The 19464-nt window shown below is 45.0% G+C and overlaps 1 protein-coding gene across 1 annotated transcript in view; it reads right to left on the bottom strand.

Annotated features, from left to right (window-relative positions):
* LOC134615520 (caspase-6-like) overlaps positions 1-19464 on the bottom strand; it is a 46648-nt gene that overhangs the window by 1571 nt on the left and 25613 nt on the right. Inside the window, exons 6-7 of the mRNA XM_063460051.1 lie at positions 15690-15865; positions 13846-14005 (exon numbers count right to left, since the gene is read on the bottom strand). Of these exons, the coding sequence (XP_063316121.1) occupies positions 13846-14005; positions 15690-15865 (336 nt within the window). The remainder of the gene's footprint in view (positions 1-13845; positions 14006-15689; positions 15866-19464) is intronic.

Genomic DNA, 19464 nt, shown 5'->3' on the forward strand with positions numbered 1-19464 from the left:
ACTTAGAGTAAAATTACACACATATATAACAAAAATTAAATTATTAAAAATAAAAAACTGTAAAAATAATTTATTTATATATGTGTAATTTTATGCTAACTGTATTTTGATAATATATATATATAAAAAAAAAAAAATATATATATATATATATATATATATATATATATATAAAAAATTCTATGTATATCTCCTTAATGACTGTGGACGTGGAGACCCCAGCAGTGTCGCTGCAGCAGCTCCGGCCACCCTGGCCCTCCAGGGCCATGTGATAACTATGATCACATCGCCGCAATAAGACTCTAGGAGCTGCCAGCAGGGGGACTGTCTGAGCTGTCAGGCATTCCCCCCCGTGCTAAAAAGTAAAAAAAAAAAAGTTATACATATATATGTATAATATATTATAAAATCATTAACGCATTTTATAATATATTATACGCGCGCCGGGGCACCATCATTCACCCAGGTTAGACCGCACATCATCTACTGACAGACAGTGACCACCGTCATACAATCAGTACGTGTATTCTCACAAAACCTCCCTGCATTGAATTCTTCAGCAGCGGTCTGACCAGGGTGATTAGACTTTCTGGCGTTCTGCTCCATAGAGATAGATAGATAGACTCTCTTTCTCATAGGTGCCTTTGAAAACACAGACTAGCAAATCCTTGCACTACTATTATTTCAGCGAAAGCAAGTTTATTTTCCCTTCTTTACAGGTGCCTACAAAAGGCACAGACTTACACATATTTGAAGCAGAATTATTTTCCCGCCATTTCTGACGTGATACCGTATTTTGTAATGGTGATAATTATCGGTAGTGCCATCCAGTGATGGTTAGATCTAAATCTAGCATAGGTGCCCTTAAAGGCACATTACCAACATTGTTTACTCTACACCAACAGTCCTTTCTAGGTCACTGTTTCAGTAGCCGCTGTACTCTGCTTGCATTTCCACATTGCAGAGGGGTTCCCCTGGCATTACATTGCAAACATGTTATTATACCATGTTGCATTTTAGTGACAAACTGTTACAGGTTGCTTATTTATAGAACAATGCATTGAATACAGCTTGTTATTATCTATTTAAACACATCCCAGAGTAAACTCCTATATGTAAATATATATATATATATATAGTTTATTTTTATTTGTTTTTTTACCAGTGTCTGTGACTAAGTGGCTACTAAGAAAGACTGGACATACCCCACTTGCAATACCTTGGGTTGTCTACTATTGAAAATGGTATGCCATCATGGGGGTAATTCTCATTCCTGGGCTACCATACGCTCTCAAAGGCAACATAACCAATCTGGCAAATTTCAATGTCAAAAAAATGAAATGCAAGCCTTATATGTGACTCTCTAACTTTCCAAAACACCATGAAACCTGTACATGGGGGGTACTGTTATTCTCGGGAGACTTCACTAAACACAAATATTAGTGTTTTAAAACAGTAAAACATATATCAACAATAATATGGTCCATAAAAGTGCAGTTAGTTTGTAAAAATGTCACTTTTACTTAAAATATCATTGTTGTAATTTAATTTACCAGTTTGAAACACTAATATTTGAGTTCAGTGAAGTCTCCCGAGTAAAACAGTACCCCCCATGTACAGGTTTTATGGTGTCTTGGAGAGTTACAGGGTCAAATATAGTGCTTGCAAATTAAATTCACTGCACTTTCTCCCTGTGTTGTCAGGTATGACAATCAAATTTTAATTAATCAAATCACCTAATTATGTTAAAAGATTAGTTAAATATACACGTTGAATTTTAATATATATGCATTTATAGGTATTTAAATTCTACGTGTATACTAATGTAATCTTTTATGTAATTATATGTATTTATATATATATATATACATATATATATATGCGTTATTTGCATTTTATATATAGATAGATATATATAGAATGTCATTCTAAGTGTATTTTGTTACCTATATATATATATATTAATAACAAAATATAGTTAGAATGAGATTATATATGTATATATAATTTATATTAAATTTTGTTTCAATATTTTATTTATTAATTTTATTTAATTTATTTATTATTGTAATTACCGTATTTTTCGCTCCATAAGACGCACCTCACCATAAGACGCACCTAGTTTTTAGAGGAAGAAACCCAGAAAAAAAATATTCAGAACAAACTGTCCCATAGTGTTTCTTACTATGGGACAGTTTGTACAGAATATTTTTTTTCTCCCCTGTCCCATAGTGTCCCCCCTCCCATAGTCTTCTCCTCTCTCCCATTGTCTTCACTCACCCCCTCCCCATAGACTTCATCCACCCCCTCCCCATAGACTTCATCTCCCCCCCTCCCCATAGACTTCATCCCCCTCCCCATAGACTTCATCCCCCTCCCCATAGACTTCATCCCCCTCCCCATAGACTTCTCCCCCATACTGCCCCCCTCCCCTTGTCCCATAATTACTTACCTGTCTTGCAGCGTTGGCTGGCAGCACAGGGCGCACCGCGGTAGTGGAACTTGAATTTCATGTTCCGGTTTCCGGCGGGACTGAAAGGAAGTGCGCACTCAGCTTGTGCACACTTCCTTTCAGTCCCGCCGGAAACCGGAACATGAAATTCAAGTTCCACTACCGCGGTGCGCCCTGTGCTGCCGGCAAACGCTGCAAGACAGGTAAGTAAAGCTTCATATTCGCTCCATAAGACGCACAGACATTTCCCCTCACTTTTGAGGGGAAAAAAAGTGCGTCTTATGGAGCGAAAAATACGGTATACGTATTTATATAATATATGTATATTATATATATGTAAAGTCATTCTAAGTGTATTTTAATACTAATATATGTACTTATATTAGTATTAAAATACACTATGTATGACGTTAAATATATATAATATACACATATATACATATACACATATATATATATATATATACACACACACACACACACATATATACATATACATACATACACACATATATACATATACATACATACATATTAATATATATATATATATATATATATATATATATATATATATATATATATATATATATATTTTATTTAAATTTTACACATGTCTAATAATTTTTTTTTTTTTTTTACAGATCCCACCAGCAGGGCGACTGCCAGCTATAGCGGGCCATGTGATCGCTCTTTGAGAGCGATCACATGGCCCCCGGGGGCTTCTTTTGCCGTGGAGGGGGGGGCTCGCTGGGCTGTGAGGCAGTCTTCCCAAAGCGGAGCGCCGGTAAGGCAAGTATACCGGGCGCTCCAGGGCTCAAAGCCGTTACGGTATGGTGTCTGCCACTCTCATGGTGCTCAGTCTGCTGGCATGGTGTCTGCCACTAGCGTGGAACTCAGCTGGTATGGGATTTAGCACTCTCGGTGCTCTGCCTGCTGGTAGGTTTTGCCATCACCAGTCAGTTTACTGGTTGGACCTCTGGGGCGTTTGTTAAAGGAACACTATAGTCACCCAGACCACTTCAGCTCAATTAAGTGGTCTGCTAGCCACGTCCCTCAGGTTTTAACCCTTCACATACATGTAAACAAAGCAGTTTCAGAGAAACTGCTATGTTTACATAGCAGGGTTAATACAACCTCTAGTGGCTGTCTTCCTGCTAGAGGCTCTTCTGCAACGCTGGATGCGAAATTCGCATCCGGCGTGCAGAACGTCCACATGAAAGCATTGAGAAATGCTTTCCTATAGACCGTTAGAATGCGTGTGCGGCTCTTGCCGCGCATGCGCATTCCGCTCCACTCGGGAGCTGATGTCGGCAGGTGAAGAGAGGTCACCAGAGCAGAGGGAGCCCAGCGCTGGATAAAGGTAAGTGGCTGAAAGGGTTTTAACCCCTTCAGCGCCACGGGAGAGGGACCCGGAGGATGACAGTGTCAGGAAAACGGGTTTGTTTTCCTGACACTATAGTGATCCTTTAAGTAATGCAGCCTGGGAATGGTATACACTTTAGTTCAGTGTATGTGATGTATTCTCATATGGTGTGTAGTTGTTATTCCCCCATGATTTGTCTTCTGTTTTGATACAGGAAGTGCAACCTTTCATGCAAATCACTGACATGTAAAAAAGAGATTTTGCATGTTGTATGTTCCAGGAGCATTATGTTTTCTCGTTTCATAATCCGGTTGTGTCATGGGTGCTTAGTTCTTGCACATGATACAATATTACGGTATGTCACTTACTGTATGGATAGCTGGTTGTCATTGTATTGCGGGTATGTGTGACTCGGCTGTGTGTATTTTGCTATTTCTAGTGACTCACCGTAGGGTATGATTGCCTGTTATGATTCTGCGTTTGGTATTACTGTCTGGTGTGCCCCTGCTTGCTCATCTGGTGTATGCCTGTCCCTTTCACTTATTTGGTGTTTTCGGCGTTGAGGTTTGCTCTCTTGCACCTCTAACGTGCTCACTGGTATGCTCTTGTTACTGGGTCTCTGTCTCTTGACCTGGATCGCTGGGTTGCACCTCGTCTTTTCTGGGTTGGGCACATTTTGCACTTCTTTTTGCCAAGTTTCTATACTCTCCTGTTTCCCTACTCTATGGTTTATACCCGGGTTTCACTTATCTGGGTGACACATTTGTCTAACCATTGTCCTGCCAAGGAGCTCATCCTTCCTGGCAGTGTTTGCCTGTCTTGCCTCGTGTCCACCAGTGGGGTAGGTTACTTTCTTTTATTTCGGTCCTCGATCTGGCCCATTCTGAATTTTATAACATGACAGGAGGCTTCATATTTGCTTAACCCCTTAAGGACACATGACATGTGTGACATGTCATAAATCCCTTTTATTCCAGAAGTTTGGTCCTTAAAGGGGTTAAGTCTCTCTTTACTAGAACTCCACAGCAGCACATTAACACAGAAAGAACAACCAATCAGAAAAGTTAGAAACAATAAAAGGTCCGCTCCCAACCAATTACTCCACATCAAGCACAGGTCAGAGTACCACTGCCTCCTGCTCTTAGTGGGTGGCTGTGGGATTTAATGGAAATATAAATTATATATATATATATATATATATATATATATATATATATATATATATATATATATATTTTGTGTATATTTCATGTATATATGGTGTATTTATTGTGCATATATATTGTGTGCATATATTGTGTATATCTCATATTTATGGTTTATATTTGGGTATCTTTTGTGTATACTTGGTGTCTATTTGGTTAGAGATCCTGTGTATATTTTCTGCCTATATGCCTTCCTTTAGCTGATGTTTCTCTAATGCCTTCACTGCCTGGGTGCTAACCAGACTCTCTCTCCCTTCTCCTCTTAGTTTTTCCCCATCTGTGGGCTTTTCTTTTACGCAGAGATCGTGGGAGACTGCCATTTAGCCGCCTCCTCCGGTCGCACGCGGAGAACGTCTCCGGTGGCCCCACGTGTTGTGTCCTGCAGCAGTTGGCCTTGCGCTGCTGCTCGGGACCCATCACCTGGGCCTTTCCCCTCTCTTCACATCGCCTACCTTCCCCATCGCCGGGCCGCAGGAAAATAACACCCAGTATCGCGGTCTGTGTGCGGCGAGGTGTAAGAGGCCTACCACATGGGAGCAGCAGCTCCCGGTCTGCCTTAGGTACCCTCCCCTGCACAGAAACCTGCTCCGGTCGGGCGTTTGGGTTAACTAGTGCTGGGGTTTTTTTTTTCACCATGCCAGTGAGCACTACACAGCCACGTGGGATCGACGGCTCCTGGCTTCACTCCGGTTCCCCTCCTGGCTCCGTGCGTTTACACGCGGGAGGCATTAGACATGGAGGTGCACACCACGTGTTCTTGTTCCCGCTTTGTTCTGCTCCATAGTTGGAGCATACGCATGTATAGGGTATTATGGAGCTGGGAATTTTATGATAGGAAGTCACCATACTATTGTGCAGTTAACACTTTGTTCTCTGTGTGATTAACTTATCAGTTTGGTTTTACCCATTGTTCTGGGCAGATGAAATACAGTCTGTCTTGTTTTGTTTTACAGGCATTGTGCCCACATTTCCCACATTTGCCCACAATATATTCTGCCATATTCAGCGGACCGTACATCATTCCCGCGCATCACATGTATTTAGCCTGCGCTGTCTGTGCCCCAAGATTGGCCTGCGCGGTCTGTGCCCCAGCCACGGGATGACCCCGGTGTGGCTACCCATCTAAGTATGCATACATGTCGCGGGTGCTGTCTATCTTGCCTTGGCCACAAATTTGGGATGCTGCCCCTATTATTCTGCCTTTGTCCCTTTGCGTCACATTGCAAGCATATCCCATGCCTGGCTAGGGCCCTTCTGTGCACCCCTCAAGTTAGGGGCTCTAAGGGGAACACGATCACGGCAGACAACTCAGTAGAGTCAGACTCTCCCAGGAGACATCAGGCAAGAGCGCCCAAGTACTATGGGAAGGGTGAAGGCCCTGAACCTCATTCCCAAAAGGGCAAGGCTCCAGCACAACGACAGGGTCCTGTGGCTTCAGACTCGCCGATGAGGGGGAGGAGGACCCCTTACCGCCCCTGGCCATCTTGGACGGAAGACAGGCAGTCCAGGGAAGTCAGGTGGGGCGAGGATGAGCTGGACAACACTATGTGGCCCCGCGAATTCGGCGGTCATTCTACGCAAGGAACACCCACCTCTAGGCTGGAGGACGATGTATTCGAGACACCGAGATCCACAAATGGATCTAAATCACCTGGCACAGTACGTGCACTATTTGGTCCACAGGCCTCTGGTCTGGGGGTATGGAAGAATACTCATGATGGAGGACGAGACTTATTCAAAGGGTGCTACCCTGGACCCAGCTTCCATACGAGACTGGGCTCTGCACCGTGCGTAGGACAGCAGTACTCTTACACATGGACACCAAGCTGTTGGACTTGGGATAAAAGGACCTGGGGGCCCCCCTAGCCAAGGGTCTACGCTTCGGAGAGCCTTTCCTCACATAACTGCACAAGCACGTGAACCTGTTCGTTGCCTTGAGCAAAACACAGTCCTCAATGAAATGGGTCTTTCGCGCACAAGGCTCCCGTGTTTTGCCAGAGCTGGACGACAGCGGAGTCGTGTTGCCAGCCACTTCCGGCCGTCAGGACATCAAGGATCCAAGGCAGGTTGCCCTGTCCCTGGAATTTGACCACATCGTGTCCACATTCACGACACATACCGGACGTGACCCCAAGTCAGGGGGTCTTCACGTCCTACTGCCCCCGGGTTTCAACTCACATTAAATCGGACCGCAGTGGAGGGAGCCAGACTCACAGACGAACAGGGATACCCACATCAATCCCCGCCGATGCAGGTTCACTCCTCCAGGGTCCCCTGTCTGGTGGATTTCGGACGACAAGGGATTCTTAAGCACCATTATTCTTGTGGAGAAGTCACCCGGGGATTTCCATCCAGTGTGCAATCTGGGGAACATGTACGCCTTCACCATTTGCTGACATTTCAAGGTAGAGGGCTTCCACCTCCTGCAGGACCTCCTCCACCCAGGAGATTGGTTCTGGAGACTGAATTTGAAGGATGGCTACCTCTTCGCCAACTCACATTCCTCCCGTTCAGTCTCAGCTCGGCTCCGTGTTGTTTTCCCATGTGGTTGGGCCCGATCGCGTCTCCGATCAGAGGGCGTCCGCTGTATGATCTACCTGGACGATTTTGCGAGGAGCCCTCCAGGCTTTAATGTCAGACGCACTCTGCGGTCTCCTTATTAGAGTCCCTGGGTTTCGTGGACAACCAAGGAAAATTGGCCCTCTCTCCATCACAGGTAGTCGAGTTCTGGGGTTTCGGATTAGACACAAGGGAGTGCCTCCTATGCCTTCCCCTATCTGAGTTCTCAAACATATGTAAGGAATTATGGAGGATACTACGTCAAGACCGGATTCCACTGAGGATGTTGGACACGTATGGGGAGCCTCCTCTCCGTATCGATCCTGGCGAGCTACCCGGGTTCGCTTCACTACAGGGCCATACAACGCCTGAAGGCTCACTTCCTCCGCGCAGACCATTCTACGACCGAGTATTCTCCTCAATTCGGAGATGGGTCAGAATTCAACATACACTGCCTGGAATTGGTTGCGGGGTTGTTCGCGATTCGGAGCCTGGCGAGTCATCTTTCCGATTACGGCCATTTCTTCGGAATGGACAATATTTCGGCGGTGCTATGCATCAACCTCCTGGTTGATGCTCGCTCCCGGATGCTTTCTGAGGTGATGAAGGAAATTTACAGGTTCTGCTTCCAAAGCAACATCACTCTCCAGGTTGGATATCTTCCGGGGGTGTTGACCCCGACGGTGGACTGGTCCTCTGGACATTGGAGGAACGCCAGCGTTTGGAGACTCCTACATCCCATGTTTCTCAAGATCACGGCCCAGAGGTGTACGTCCGTGGTGGACCTTTTTCGCTTTCAAGGCAACCATCAGGCCCGACCTACTTCAACTGGCTTCCGGATCCGGCTTGCGCAGCGGTGGTTGTTTTCCTTTGTGCAGGGACTTTATGCATTTCCTCAGTTTGCTATGATCTCCAGGGTCCTACTGCAGGTTCGCCATCAACGCGTATCTTTGGTATTGCTGACTCCTCTAGGGCGGAGTCAGGCCTAGTTTCCTGGACTTCTGGATCTAACCCATCAGGATCCACTCCTGCCACCATCCCCACTAATGCTCCTCTCGGACTTCCGGGGCGATTTTCAACCCCTTGTGGTGGATGGCTCCCTCTGTTTAGTGGCTTGGACTGTCAGGGGAACCTGGAAGGTCGATACATTATCGCGGTCTGCTAGACCCTATCCGGGGCTCCTGGAACTAAATGATGCTTCTTGTTAGCATGGAACTCCTGGTGTCGTTGGTGCCTGGAATGGGATACCAACCCTTTACGGGCCCTGTAACCAGTGTTCTGAACTTACTACTTGCACCTGCGGGTTTGCAGATTTCTCCGACGCATGAGACTTTCACGGCCTCCGACGTCTAGTGTTCCTCCCTCTGGGACATACACACGGTCTTGTCACTTCTCCAGGTTGGGCCTGATACTCGAGACTTTTCCCTCCGTCAGTTTTTGACTGATTTTGTTTTTCCTACTGTGCTGAATTTCTTTCAGTCGAGTCTCCAGGGTCCGTACCTTCGATGTTGATGCTTTTCTTTCTCCCCAGAGAGTCACCTTCGCGGTGTCTTGGCGTACCAGTCGGGTTCGACAGCTGTATTCTACCCATATTTCCACGACTCCCCTATGCTAGGTGTAGCGACTGCTCTGTCTCACTAGGTGACGCTTAGTTCTTCGCTTCACCTGTCCAGTTCCGACCAATTATTGATCTCTTATGATAGACCTCACACACTGCTCTTTTCTCCTACCCTGACTTGGTGAATTTTGTGGTAGTGGTCATTGGCGAGCGTTAATTCGACCGTCGGAGTGGATTCGGTTAGGAGCGCGGCGGCTTCGGACTCCTTCCTCGAGGGCGACTCTCTCCAGGACATCCTGCGGTCAACTGACTGGTCCTGGGGGACGCTTTCCACTATTTTTTTTTTCAGACTGAAGGATCATGTTTCCTTTCCTGTGCTGTCTGAGCATTAAAATAGTAAATATGAAGCCTCCTGTCATGTTATAAAATTGTAGATTATACTAGCTTTAGTGTAACTATAATCTTAATTGTATTAATGACAGGAGGCGAATATTTCCCTCCCAGTTTCACCCTACCCATGTTAATTTTGTTTGTTTTATTTGATCACCTCTAGTTGATAGTTTGTTCTTCAAAACTAGGACTAGGTAGGTCAGTGGTTTTGCCTTCCTGAGGGAAGTCGGGGTGAGACTTTATAGATATTGTACTGTCTGTAGTTGATTATGGGGTCTTCATGTTTTCACAGTACATTTCGTTTACTAACCGGAGCTTTTGACTGTTTATCTCGTTTCAGTTTAATGGTTCTTCTACAGATCCACGTTCAATACCTACGTCTGGATAAAGTTTAATGGTTCATCTGCGGATCCACGTTCGGTTTCGGGTTCTGGATGGAGGTAGTCTGTTGATTTTGTTTGACTTCTTCTACTACTACTAGATGGATATGTTTGCTTCTGTTCTTTGTTTTGTCACAGATTGAAAGAGGAAGTTGGTTGGGAGGGGGCCTTTATTGTTTCTTACTTTTTTCTAAGTAGGTTTTTTTTTTTTCTGTGTTAATGTGCTGCTGTGGAGTTCTAGGAAAGAGACTTCAGCAAATATTCACCTCCTGTCATCAATATAATTAAGATTATAGTTACATTAAAGCTAGTATGATCTACAATTATACGTTCCCGGTCACTGTTCTACATGGATCCACGATTTGGCCCACATAGGGGCATACGTTCTTAGTCACCGTTCTAAATGGATTCTCAGTCCGGCCCACGCAGACTCCATTCTAAAGGGGTCCACAGTCTAGCTGGGTCCATGATCTGACCCACGCTGAGGTCCCCTATTAGCAGATAAGTGCTGGTTGTTAGGGATCTAAGTGCCCACTATGGTAGGTTTCTAGCCTCTATGCCATAGTCTAGTGGTCCCGCGAGGCCAACACCCATCCTCATACTTGGAGATACCCCTCATACTCTGAGGACGACGCCATCAGCCCAACACATTCGCCTCGCTTTGTTGCATAGGGAGGGTCTCACCTGTCACTCCCATTCTATCTTATACTTTAGTAGTCACCGAGAGGCCATCACCCCGCCACTTACGTGTCGGTGGCCTCTACCTCCACTCAGGCCCACGCATAGATAGAGCCTCTCATGCCACTTGACAACTAGCAGGGCCTCACCTGTCACCCTCATTAGTTGAATTCTTCACCACTTGGCAATAACTAGCCTGCCGCTATGTTATATGGATAATACTAATGGTGGCTTTGTATAAATCGTATGTCTCGAGTTCCCAAATCATTGGGTTACCATCTCTACCAAACACCACTGCAGGTCTAGGCTCTATCTCGCCAAGTATACACAGATAGTCCAGCATCCCTTAGAGCCGGGACTACTCCACAAATCACAGCCGGACATCATCCTCCTATACCTGAACCGGTTAGGGATTCATCAGGCATCTCGTGTCGTATCCAAGTAATATTGAGGTATTGTAGAATATATATATATATATATATATATATATATATATTTGTATGATACACTTATTTTTGCCCTCTTTATTACAGGCCTACTGCATTGTTAACTTTGGCCATTTTGAATACCCTGGGTTGTCTACATTTGAAAATGGTATGCCATTATTCACATTCCTGGGCTACCATATGGTCTCAAAAGGCAACATAGACCCAGCAAACCAACCTGGCAAACTGAATTGGGCAAGCCCTATACTGACCATGTAACTTTCAAAAACACCATAAAACCTGTACATGGGGGTTATTGTTATATTCGGGAGACTTCACTCTACACAAATAAGAGTGTTTAAAACTTATCACGACGATGAAATCACCAGTAAAAACGCAGTTTTTGTGTAAAAATAAATGCCAAAAAACAAATAAAAACCCTACCTTTGGCCAGCGTTTGTGGCTAAGTGGATACTAAAAAAAAAAAAAAAAAAAAAAAAAAAGACTGGACATACCCCATTTTGAATACCGTGGGTGGTCTACTTTTACAAATAGTATGCCGTGATGGGGTTCATTTTCATTCTTGGGCTGCTATATGGTCTCAAAGGCAACATAGGCCCAGCAAACATGGAAAAGGGGAAAACCCTACATTTGACCCCTGTAAGTTTGCAAAAACCTGTACATTTGGGGCACTGTTGTACTCGGAAGATATTGCTGAACACATATTGGGGTATTCTTTGTCAGCAACACATAACAGGAACTGAGAATCCATGCCTAAAGTACAATGTGAGTCTGATAAAAACTGGTGGTAGAATTAGTGCATGGAAAGTATTAAAATACCACCATTTGAAATACCCTAGGGCAGGGATAGGCAACCTTTTGCACTCCAGATGTTTTTGACTACATCTCCCATAATGCTCTTACACCCATAATGCTGGCAAAGCATCATGGCAGGTGCAGTCCAAAATATCTGGAGTGCCAAAAGGTTGCCTATGCCTGCCCTAGGGTGTCTCCTTCTCAAAAATATATGGTTTGATGGGGGTAAATTACATTAGCTGGCTTCAAAAATGTCCCAAATGGGACATGCGTGTATGATGACCAGCTGTGAAAATTCCAAGTTGGAAAACTGGAATTCACACCCTCCAAATAAGGTATTTTAGCCCCCAGAGAACCCGACACACCTATACATGGGGGGGGGGGGTGTATCACTGTACTCAGGAGATGTTGCTGAACACATATTGGGGTGTTCTTTGGCAGTAATCCTTAGAGTTCTCCGTACATGCATTCTTAAATTACTTGGGGTAAAAAAAAAAAAAAATACTAATTATTTTATTTCTTTAAATTTGGCATAGATTGGTGGTTAAATGGTTGCATGAAAAGGAGTCCATATACCCCAAGTTCAATACCTTAGGTTATCTTCTTTTAAAAAATATATACATGTGAAGGGTTATTCAGGGATTCCTGACCGTGTTACAATGCAACTTTAATTAATTTTGAAAAAAAAATGGTTTGGAAATAACTAAGTGCTACTTGTACTTATTATCCTATAACTTTCCAAAAAAAAGCTAAGAACATGTTAACATTGGGTATTTCTAAAGTCACTATCACCATAAGCAATGCAAAGTGCATAGATTGTCATGGACATTTTCATAATCCATCAATTCACAGGAAAACATTGCAAAACCCATGCTTTAATTGAGACAGGCATCTTTGAGTAGATTAAGGCCACATTTTCAGTTTAACCCATCACATATTACCAAATACTTCAATGAGTAAGTTTACTTTAGAATCCAAAACAAGGGCAGGGCTCGACAAATCCCAGGTGCCATGTCGACATGATGACTAGAACGTTTGCCCTGGCGCCTGGGATTTGAAGCCCTTTAGCTAAAGACAGTATGGGGTAACAATGGAGCTGGCCGGTCACTCTGAGCAGCACGCAGGCGGCTGCCCTGGGGATCATGGAGGTGGCAGGCTTGGACAGCGCGCAAGGGAGCAGTGTTCTTCCTGAAGCTCCTCTCTGCTCCCTTGCGCTGTGTATTGATACCGGGAGCCGGAATAAGACGTCATTCCGGCCCCGGCGTCACTGCAGACAGTGTGAGGGAGCAGAGAGGAGCTGTAGGAAGATCACTTCTCCCGCACATACAGGAATAGCAGCCCCACTGGACCCCAGGGAAAGATCCACTCAGCTCTCCCAAAGGTAGGGAGGCTGGGTGGATTAAAATTAACATGGAAAATGTCAGTGTGTGTGTATGTGTGTGTGTGTGTGTTTCGGTATCTGCACCCCTTCGATCACGAGATTGATGTTTTTACTCACCTTCTTTCCCACGCCATGCCAGTTTTCCTCGGCTTTATGGTGGAGATAATCAGTCTTTAAGATCTCAGCTAAACCAATGCTTTCCTATTGGAAAACATTGGGAAGATATTGTGCATGTTCTCTACAGATAACATTCAGCACCTCCATGCATAGCGTAGAGACGCTGAACAAAGGTGCTGCACACTGTGCAGCACTGCAACAGGACTCTCTAGCGGCCCTCTGAGTGACTGTCACTAGAGGTTTTACTAGGTAGCAATGTAAACACTGCCTTTTACATTGAAAAGACTACAGGGACAGGCTATAGGCACCAGAACAACTATATTAAGCTGTAGTGGTTCTGGTGACTATACAGTGTCCCTATAAGAATTGTATGTTTCTCGTAAATTAAACTGGCTCCTAACTTTATTATCTGGCTCCTAGATTCCAAACAAATTTGTGAAGCCCCGATCAATGGTATATATAGATATTAATACTGACAGTCCTAAATTGCTGGAAGAAATACAATTAAACTAAGTTACCTTCTGCTACAGAGTAACACATAATGAAGTCGGCACCAGCAGGCAATGTGTACACGGATGCAGCATCCACTTCAATTACATTGGTGTCAGGGACGTCGATAACACCATCCGTACAATCCGTTGCCAAGACTGGCTCATCATGTTGATTTCCCCGACAAGCCTTCAGAAGGAGAAGACATCAATAAAAACTATTTAACTAAGAAATTAAGGTAATTTTTTTTTTCTATAAATGTTATTGTTTCCTGAAATAAAAAACAGGTGCATTACCACATACCTTTTACATTTTGTGTAGAATAAAATATACATGCACATCAGGGCCAGATTAGAGCCCATTGGGCATGGTGCTGACAATTATGTGGAGCCTAATTACAGAATCTTATTAAACAAAAAACTCTAAAACAGTCATACCTTCCCAGCATCATGTACCTGAAACGCTGCAATCAGAAATTTTTGGGCCCCGCCTCCAAATCCAACCCATACGAATATACACACACAGAGACACAAACACTGATACAAAAGGACACAGATACACACAGACATGCACACATACATACTAAACAGACACACAGACATACATAGTGACACATACAGACACTGGGAGGAAGTGATCGGCCGTCACTTCCTCCCAGCAACTGTTGTGACTGCATTTTGTTTAAAAGGGCCTGGTTGTGCGATTACACAGCTGCAGCCCTGACCAGGCCCCTGAAGATATAGGGCCTATCAGGTGGCCCTAAATGCTTCCTGGGCCAACTGATGGGTCCCATCAGCGTGCTTGCCCCGGTGCAGCTGCACCGGCGGCATTCCGCCGCTAGACGTTATGGTTGTCATCCCCCTATTGCGGCCCTGTGTACCTGCTGGATGTGGTTCTAGAGGGAAGCGCATAGGATATAGCTTCAAGAAAACACATACCCTATGCTAATCTCTCGCTTTCATCTCTCAAGTAAATCCATATCCCTTAACAGAGTGTCCGGTGAAGCAGAATGTCAGTGGGTGGGGTGAAAGGGTGGGCCATGGACGCAAATCACATAACCAGAACTGCCCAAAGAACTGGAATGTCAGTCTGGTGTGAATGCATGTCAGGCTTCTTCCCAATCATTCAGCCTGGTGAACTAAAGGCACATTATGAAGACAGCACCCTGATCTTGAAGTAGTGAGGAGCAGTTCACTGAGAACTTTGCCTGGACCTGGATTCTTGTTAAGTTTTTACATTATCTTAAGGGTGGTGCAATAAGAGTACTCTAAGCCGATTAAAGGAATACTATAGGGTCAAGATAACAAACATGTATTCCTGACCCTATTATGTTAAAACCACCATCAAGCCCCCTAGAACCCTCTTGCCTCCCTAAATATAGTAAAATCTTATTTGTATTCAAGTCTTCAGCTGCTTGCTCTGCCCCTGTCTGTCTCTGAACTTCCTCGGTCTGCTGACATCATCAGAAGTGATTGTCTGAGCCAATCACAATGCTTTCCAATAGGATAGGCTGAGAGTGTCAAGGACGCAGATCAGGGGCAGAGCCAGCACAAGTCAGACACATCCCTGGATAATCATCTCCTCATAGAGATACATTGAATCAATGCATCTCTATGAGGAAAGTTCAGTGTCTCCATGCAGAGGAGCGGCCAGTGTTAAATACAGTGTTTACTGCAAAAAAAGCCTTAAGGGAATTATTCTACTCACCAGAACAAATACAATAAGCTGTAGTTGTTCTGGTAACTATAGTGTCCCTTAAATAAAACATGCACATTGCCCTATACAGATTTTTTTATAATGGGTATTGAGAATCACAGAAGCATAGAAAATATTAAGCATATGCATACTTCTTAATGACAGGACAGATACTTACCTGGATTATAAAAATCTTTGGCTTCCCCACTAAACTCTTGCATTTGTCACCCTTGAATAGACTAGTCAACCTTTGGATTTCAATCTGTGCATCATAAGCATACACATGATTATCTTCTCCATGGCTCAAGAACACACAGAGGAAGCAGTCAAAGTCACTGTGGTCTGTTGTGGATGCTGAAAAATATATTTAAAAAAAAAAATACATCTACAATTTAATACTGGTTACCTAGATTAAACAATGTTCTACAGGAACATTTACATCTTACAGGAGGCATCATATTTGCTTTACCATCTTTACTGAAACCTCCAGCAGCAAAGAAATATTTACCATAACTTTCAGGAAACAACCAATAAGAAAAAGAACAGTAATATAAAACTCTCAGACAGACTCTCCCACTCCCGCTTTCTTTGCTGCTGCTCCTGTTTATTGCTTTATTGCTCATGTATTACTATATGATGCATTTTTACCTTGAATTGTAAGCTGTATTTAGTTTAGTTATGTTATTATCCGGTCTAGTTTTTGGGTGGGGCTTTTTGGCTGTGTGAATGGTGAGAATTCCCCAACTCAGAAAGTGTGTCTGCTCTGGGTTCTTACTAAATTATTTTCTCTGTATTTGTGTTTTTTTTCTATATTGTACTGTATTTGCCGATTAAATATTGCTTATTTCTCTTGTTCCTTTGGATACTGTATTTAGGTGTTTCAGTTCTATGGTATTCCTCTGTGCTGAGCTGCTCTCTGTTCCTGGGGCTTACAAAGAGGCTTCCTCCCTGCCACCCATAGTGCGTCCGTGGAGCCTTTCTAGTCATTGCCGCACTGAATCCCTGGTCCCACATTCCCCTTCTAGCCCCTTGCGGGTCTCGGCCACCTTGCTGGCCACACATGAGCAGCTTCTCCGCTCGTGGCGTTCATTCCGCGCCTCCCGGAACACATTGCTAGGCTGAAGCCTGCTTGCCACGGCAGCCATCTAGTTGGAGCAGCGTCAGCTCACACACGCTCAGTGGCGTCGCTGGGGGGGGGGAAATGGCCCCCCCTATATCATGCTGTGCTCCCCTTGGCCCCCCCCCCAAATGCCAGCAACTTGCTGGCCATGTGTTTAAATGATATATCATCGGACTGTAACAGTCTGTTACAGCCCGAGGCAATGCAGGGCAGACCAGCTCAGCTGGGGCTGGAGAGAGCACTGACAGGCTCCCGGGCACAGGCCCGCCCCCAAACAAAGCCCCGCCTCCCGCACATAAGCCCCGCCCCTGGAAAGGATGAAAGATGGCTGCCTGACCACCAGCAACAGGCTCCAGTGACAGGTAGGCTTAATGTGCTTGTGTGTCTGTCTGCTAGTGAGGAAGTTTGTGTGTGTGTGTGTGTGTGTGTATGGATTCAGCAGTGTGTATGGATTCAGCAGTGTGTATGGATTCAGCAGTGTGTATGGATTCAGCAGTGTGTATGGATTCAGCAGTGTGTATGTGTGTGTATGGATTCAGCAGTGTGTATGGATTCAGCAGTGTGTATGTGTGTGTATGGACTCAGCAGTATCTGTGTGTGTGTGTGTATGGACTCAGCAGTATCTGTGTGTGTGTGTGTGTATGGACTCAGCAGTATCTCTGTGTGTGTGTGTGTGTATGGACTCAGCAGTATCTCTGTGTGTGTGTGTATGTATGGACTCAGCAGTATCTCTGTGTGTGTGTGTATGGACTCAGCAGTCTGTGTGTGTGTGTATGGACTCAGCAGTCTGTGTGTGTGTATGGACTCAGCAGTCTGTGTGTGTGTGTGTGTATGGACTCAGCAGTCTGTGTGTGTGTGTGTGTATGGACTCAGCAGTCTGTGTGTGTGTGTATGGACTCAGCAGTCTGTGTGTGTGTATGGACTCAGCAGTCTGTGTGTGTGTATGGACTCAGCAGTCTGTGTGTGTGTATGGACTCAGCAGTCTGTGTGTGTGTATGGACTCAGCAGTCTGTGTGTGTGTATGGACTCAGCAGTCTGTGTGTGTGTATGGACTCAGCAGTCTGTGTGTGTGTATGGACTCAGCAGTCTGTGTGTGTGTATGGACTCAGCAGTCTGTGTGTGTGTATGGACTCAGCAGTCTGTGTGTGTGTATGGACTCAGCAGTCTGTGTGTGTGTATGGACTCAGCAGTCTGTGTGTGTGTATGGGCTCAGCAGTCTGAGTGTGTGTATGGGCTCAGCAGTCTGAGTGTGTGTATGGGCTCAGCAGTCTGAGTGTGTGTATGGGCTCAGCAGTCTGAGTGTGTGTATGGACTCAGCAGTCTGAGTGTGTGTATGGACTCAGCAGTCTGAGTGTGTGTATGGACTCAGCAGTCTGAGTGTGTGTGTGTGTGTATGGACTCAGCAGTCTGAGTGTGTGTGTGTGTGTGTGTGTGTGTGTGTATGGACTCAGCAGTCTGAGTGTGTGTGTGTGTGTGTGTGTGTGTATGGACTCAGCAGTCTGAGTGTGTGTGTGTGTGTGTGTGTGTGTGTATGGACTCAGCAGTCTGAGTGTGTGTGTGTGTGTGTGTATGGACTCAGCAGTCTGTGTGTGTGTGTGTATGGACTCAGCAGTCTGAGTGTGTGTGTGTGTGTGTGTATGGACTCAGCAGTCTGTGTGTGTGTGTATGGACTCAGCAGTCTGTGTCTCTGTGTGTGTAAGGACTCAGCAGTCTGTGTCTCTGTGTGTGTAAGGACTCAGCAGTCTGTGTCTCTGTGTGTGTATGGACTCAGCAGTCTGTGTCTCTGTGTGTGTATGGACTCAGCAGTCTGTGTCTCTGTGTGTGTATGGACTCAGCAGTCTGTGTCTCTGTGTGTGTATGGACTCAGCAGTCTGTGTCTCTGTGTGTGTATGGACTCAGCAGTCTGTGTCTCTGTGTGTGTATGGACTCAGCAGTCTGTGTCTCTGTGTGTGTATGGACTCAGCAGTCTGTGTCTCTGTGTGTGTATGGACTCAGCAGTCTGTGTCTCTGTGTGTGTATGGACTCAGCAGTCTGTGTCTCTGTGTGTGTATGGACTCAGCAGTCTGTGTCTCTGTGTGTGTATGGACTCAGCAGTCTGTGTCTCTGTGTGTGTATGGACTCAGCAGTCTGTGTCTCTGTGTGTGTATGGACTCAGCAGTCTGTGTCTCTGTGTGTGTATGGACTCAGCAGTCTGTGTCTCTGTGTGTGTATGGACTCAGCAGTCTGTGTCTCTGTGTGTGTATGGACTCAGCAGTCTGTGTCTCTGTGTGTGTATGGACTCAGCAGTCTGTGTCTCTGTGTGTGTATGGACTCAGCAGTCTGTGTCTCTGTGTGTGTATGGACTCAGCAGTCTGTGTCTCTGTGTGTGTATGGACTCAGCAGTCTGTGTGTCTGTGTGTGTATGGACTCAGCAGTCTGTGTCTCTGTGTGTGTATGGACTCAGCAGTCTGTGTGTCTGTGTGTGTATGGACTCAGCAGTCTGTGTCTCTGTGTGTGTAAGGACTCAGCAGTCTGTGTGTGTGTGTGTGTGTGTGTGTGTGTGTGTGTGTGTGTGTGTGTGTGTGTGTGTGTGTGTATGGACTGTATCAAGGGAAATGTGTTTGTTTTTTAATAATCCTTGGTGGAAAATAATGAATTCTCCACCAGGGATTAGAAAAAAAATAAAATAAACACATTGTGTCGGGGGCGGGGCTTAACATGCGGCAGGGTCAAACTGCGGTGAGGGCGGGGTTAAATGTGCCCCCCTACTTTTGTACCTGGCCCACCATGTGCCCCCCCTAAAAATGAATCCTAGAGACGCCACTGCACACGCTCCTGCAGCCACGGCCCTATG

The sequence above is a fragment of the Pelobates fuscus genome, chromosome 6 (genome assembly GCF_036172605.1).
Source record: "Pelobates fuscus isolate aPelFus1 chromosome 6, aPelFus1.pri, whole genome shotgun sequence".
In the NCBI taxonomy this organism is placed as follows: domain Eukaryota; kingdom Metazoa; phylum Chordata; class Amphibia; order Anura; family Pelobatidae; genus Pelobates; species Pelobates fuscus.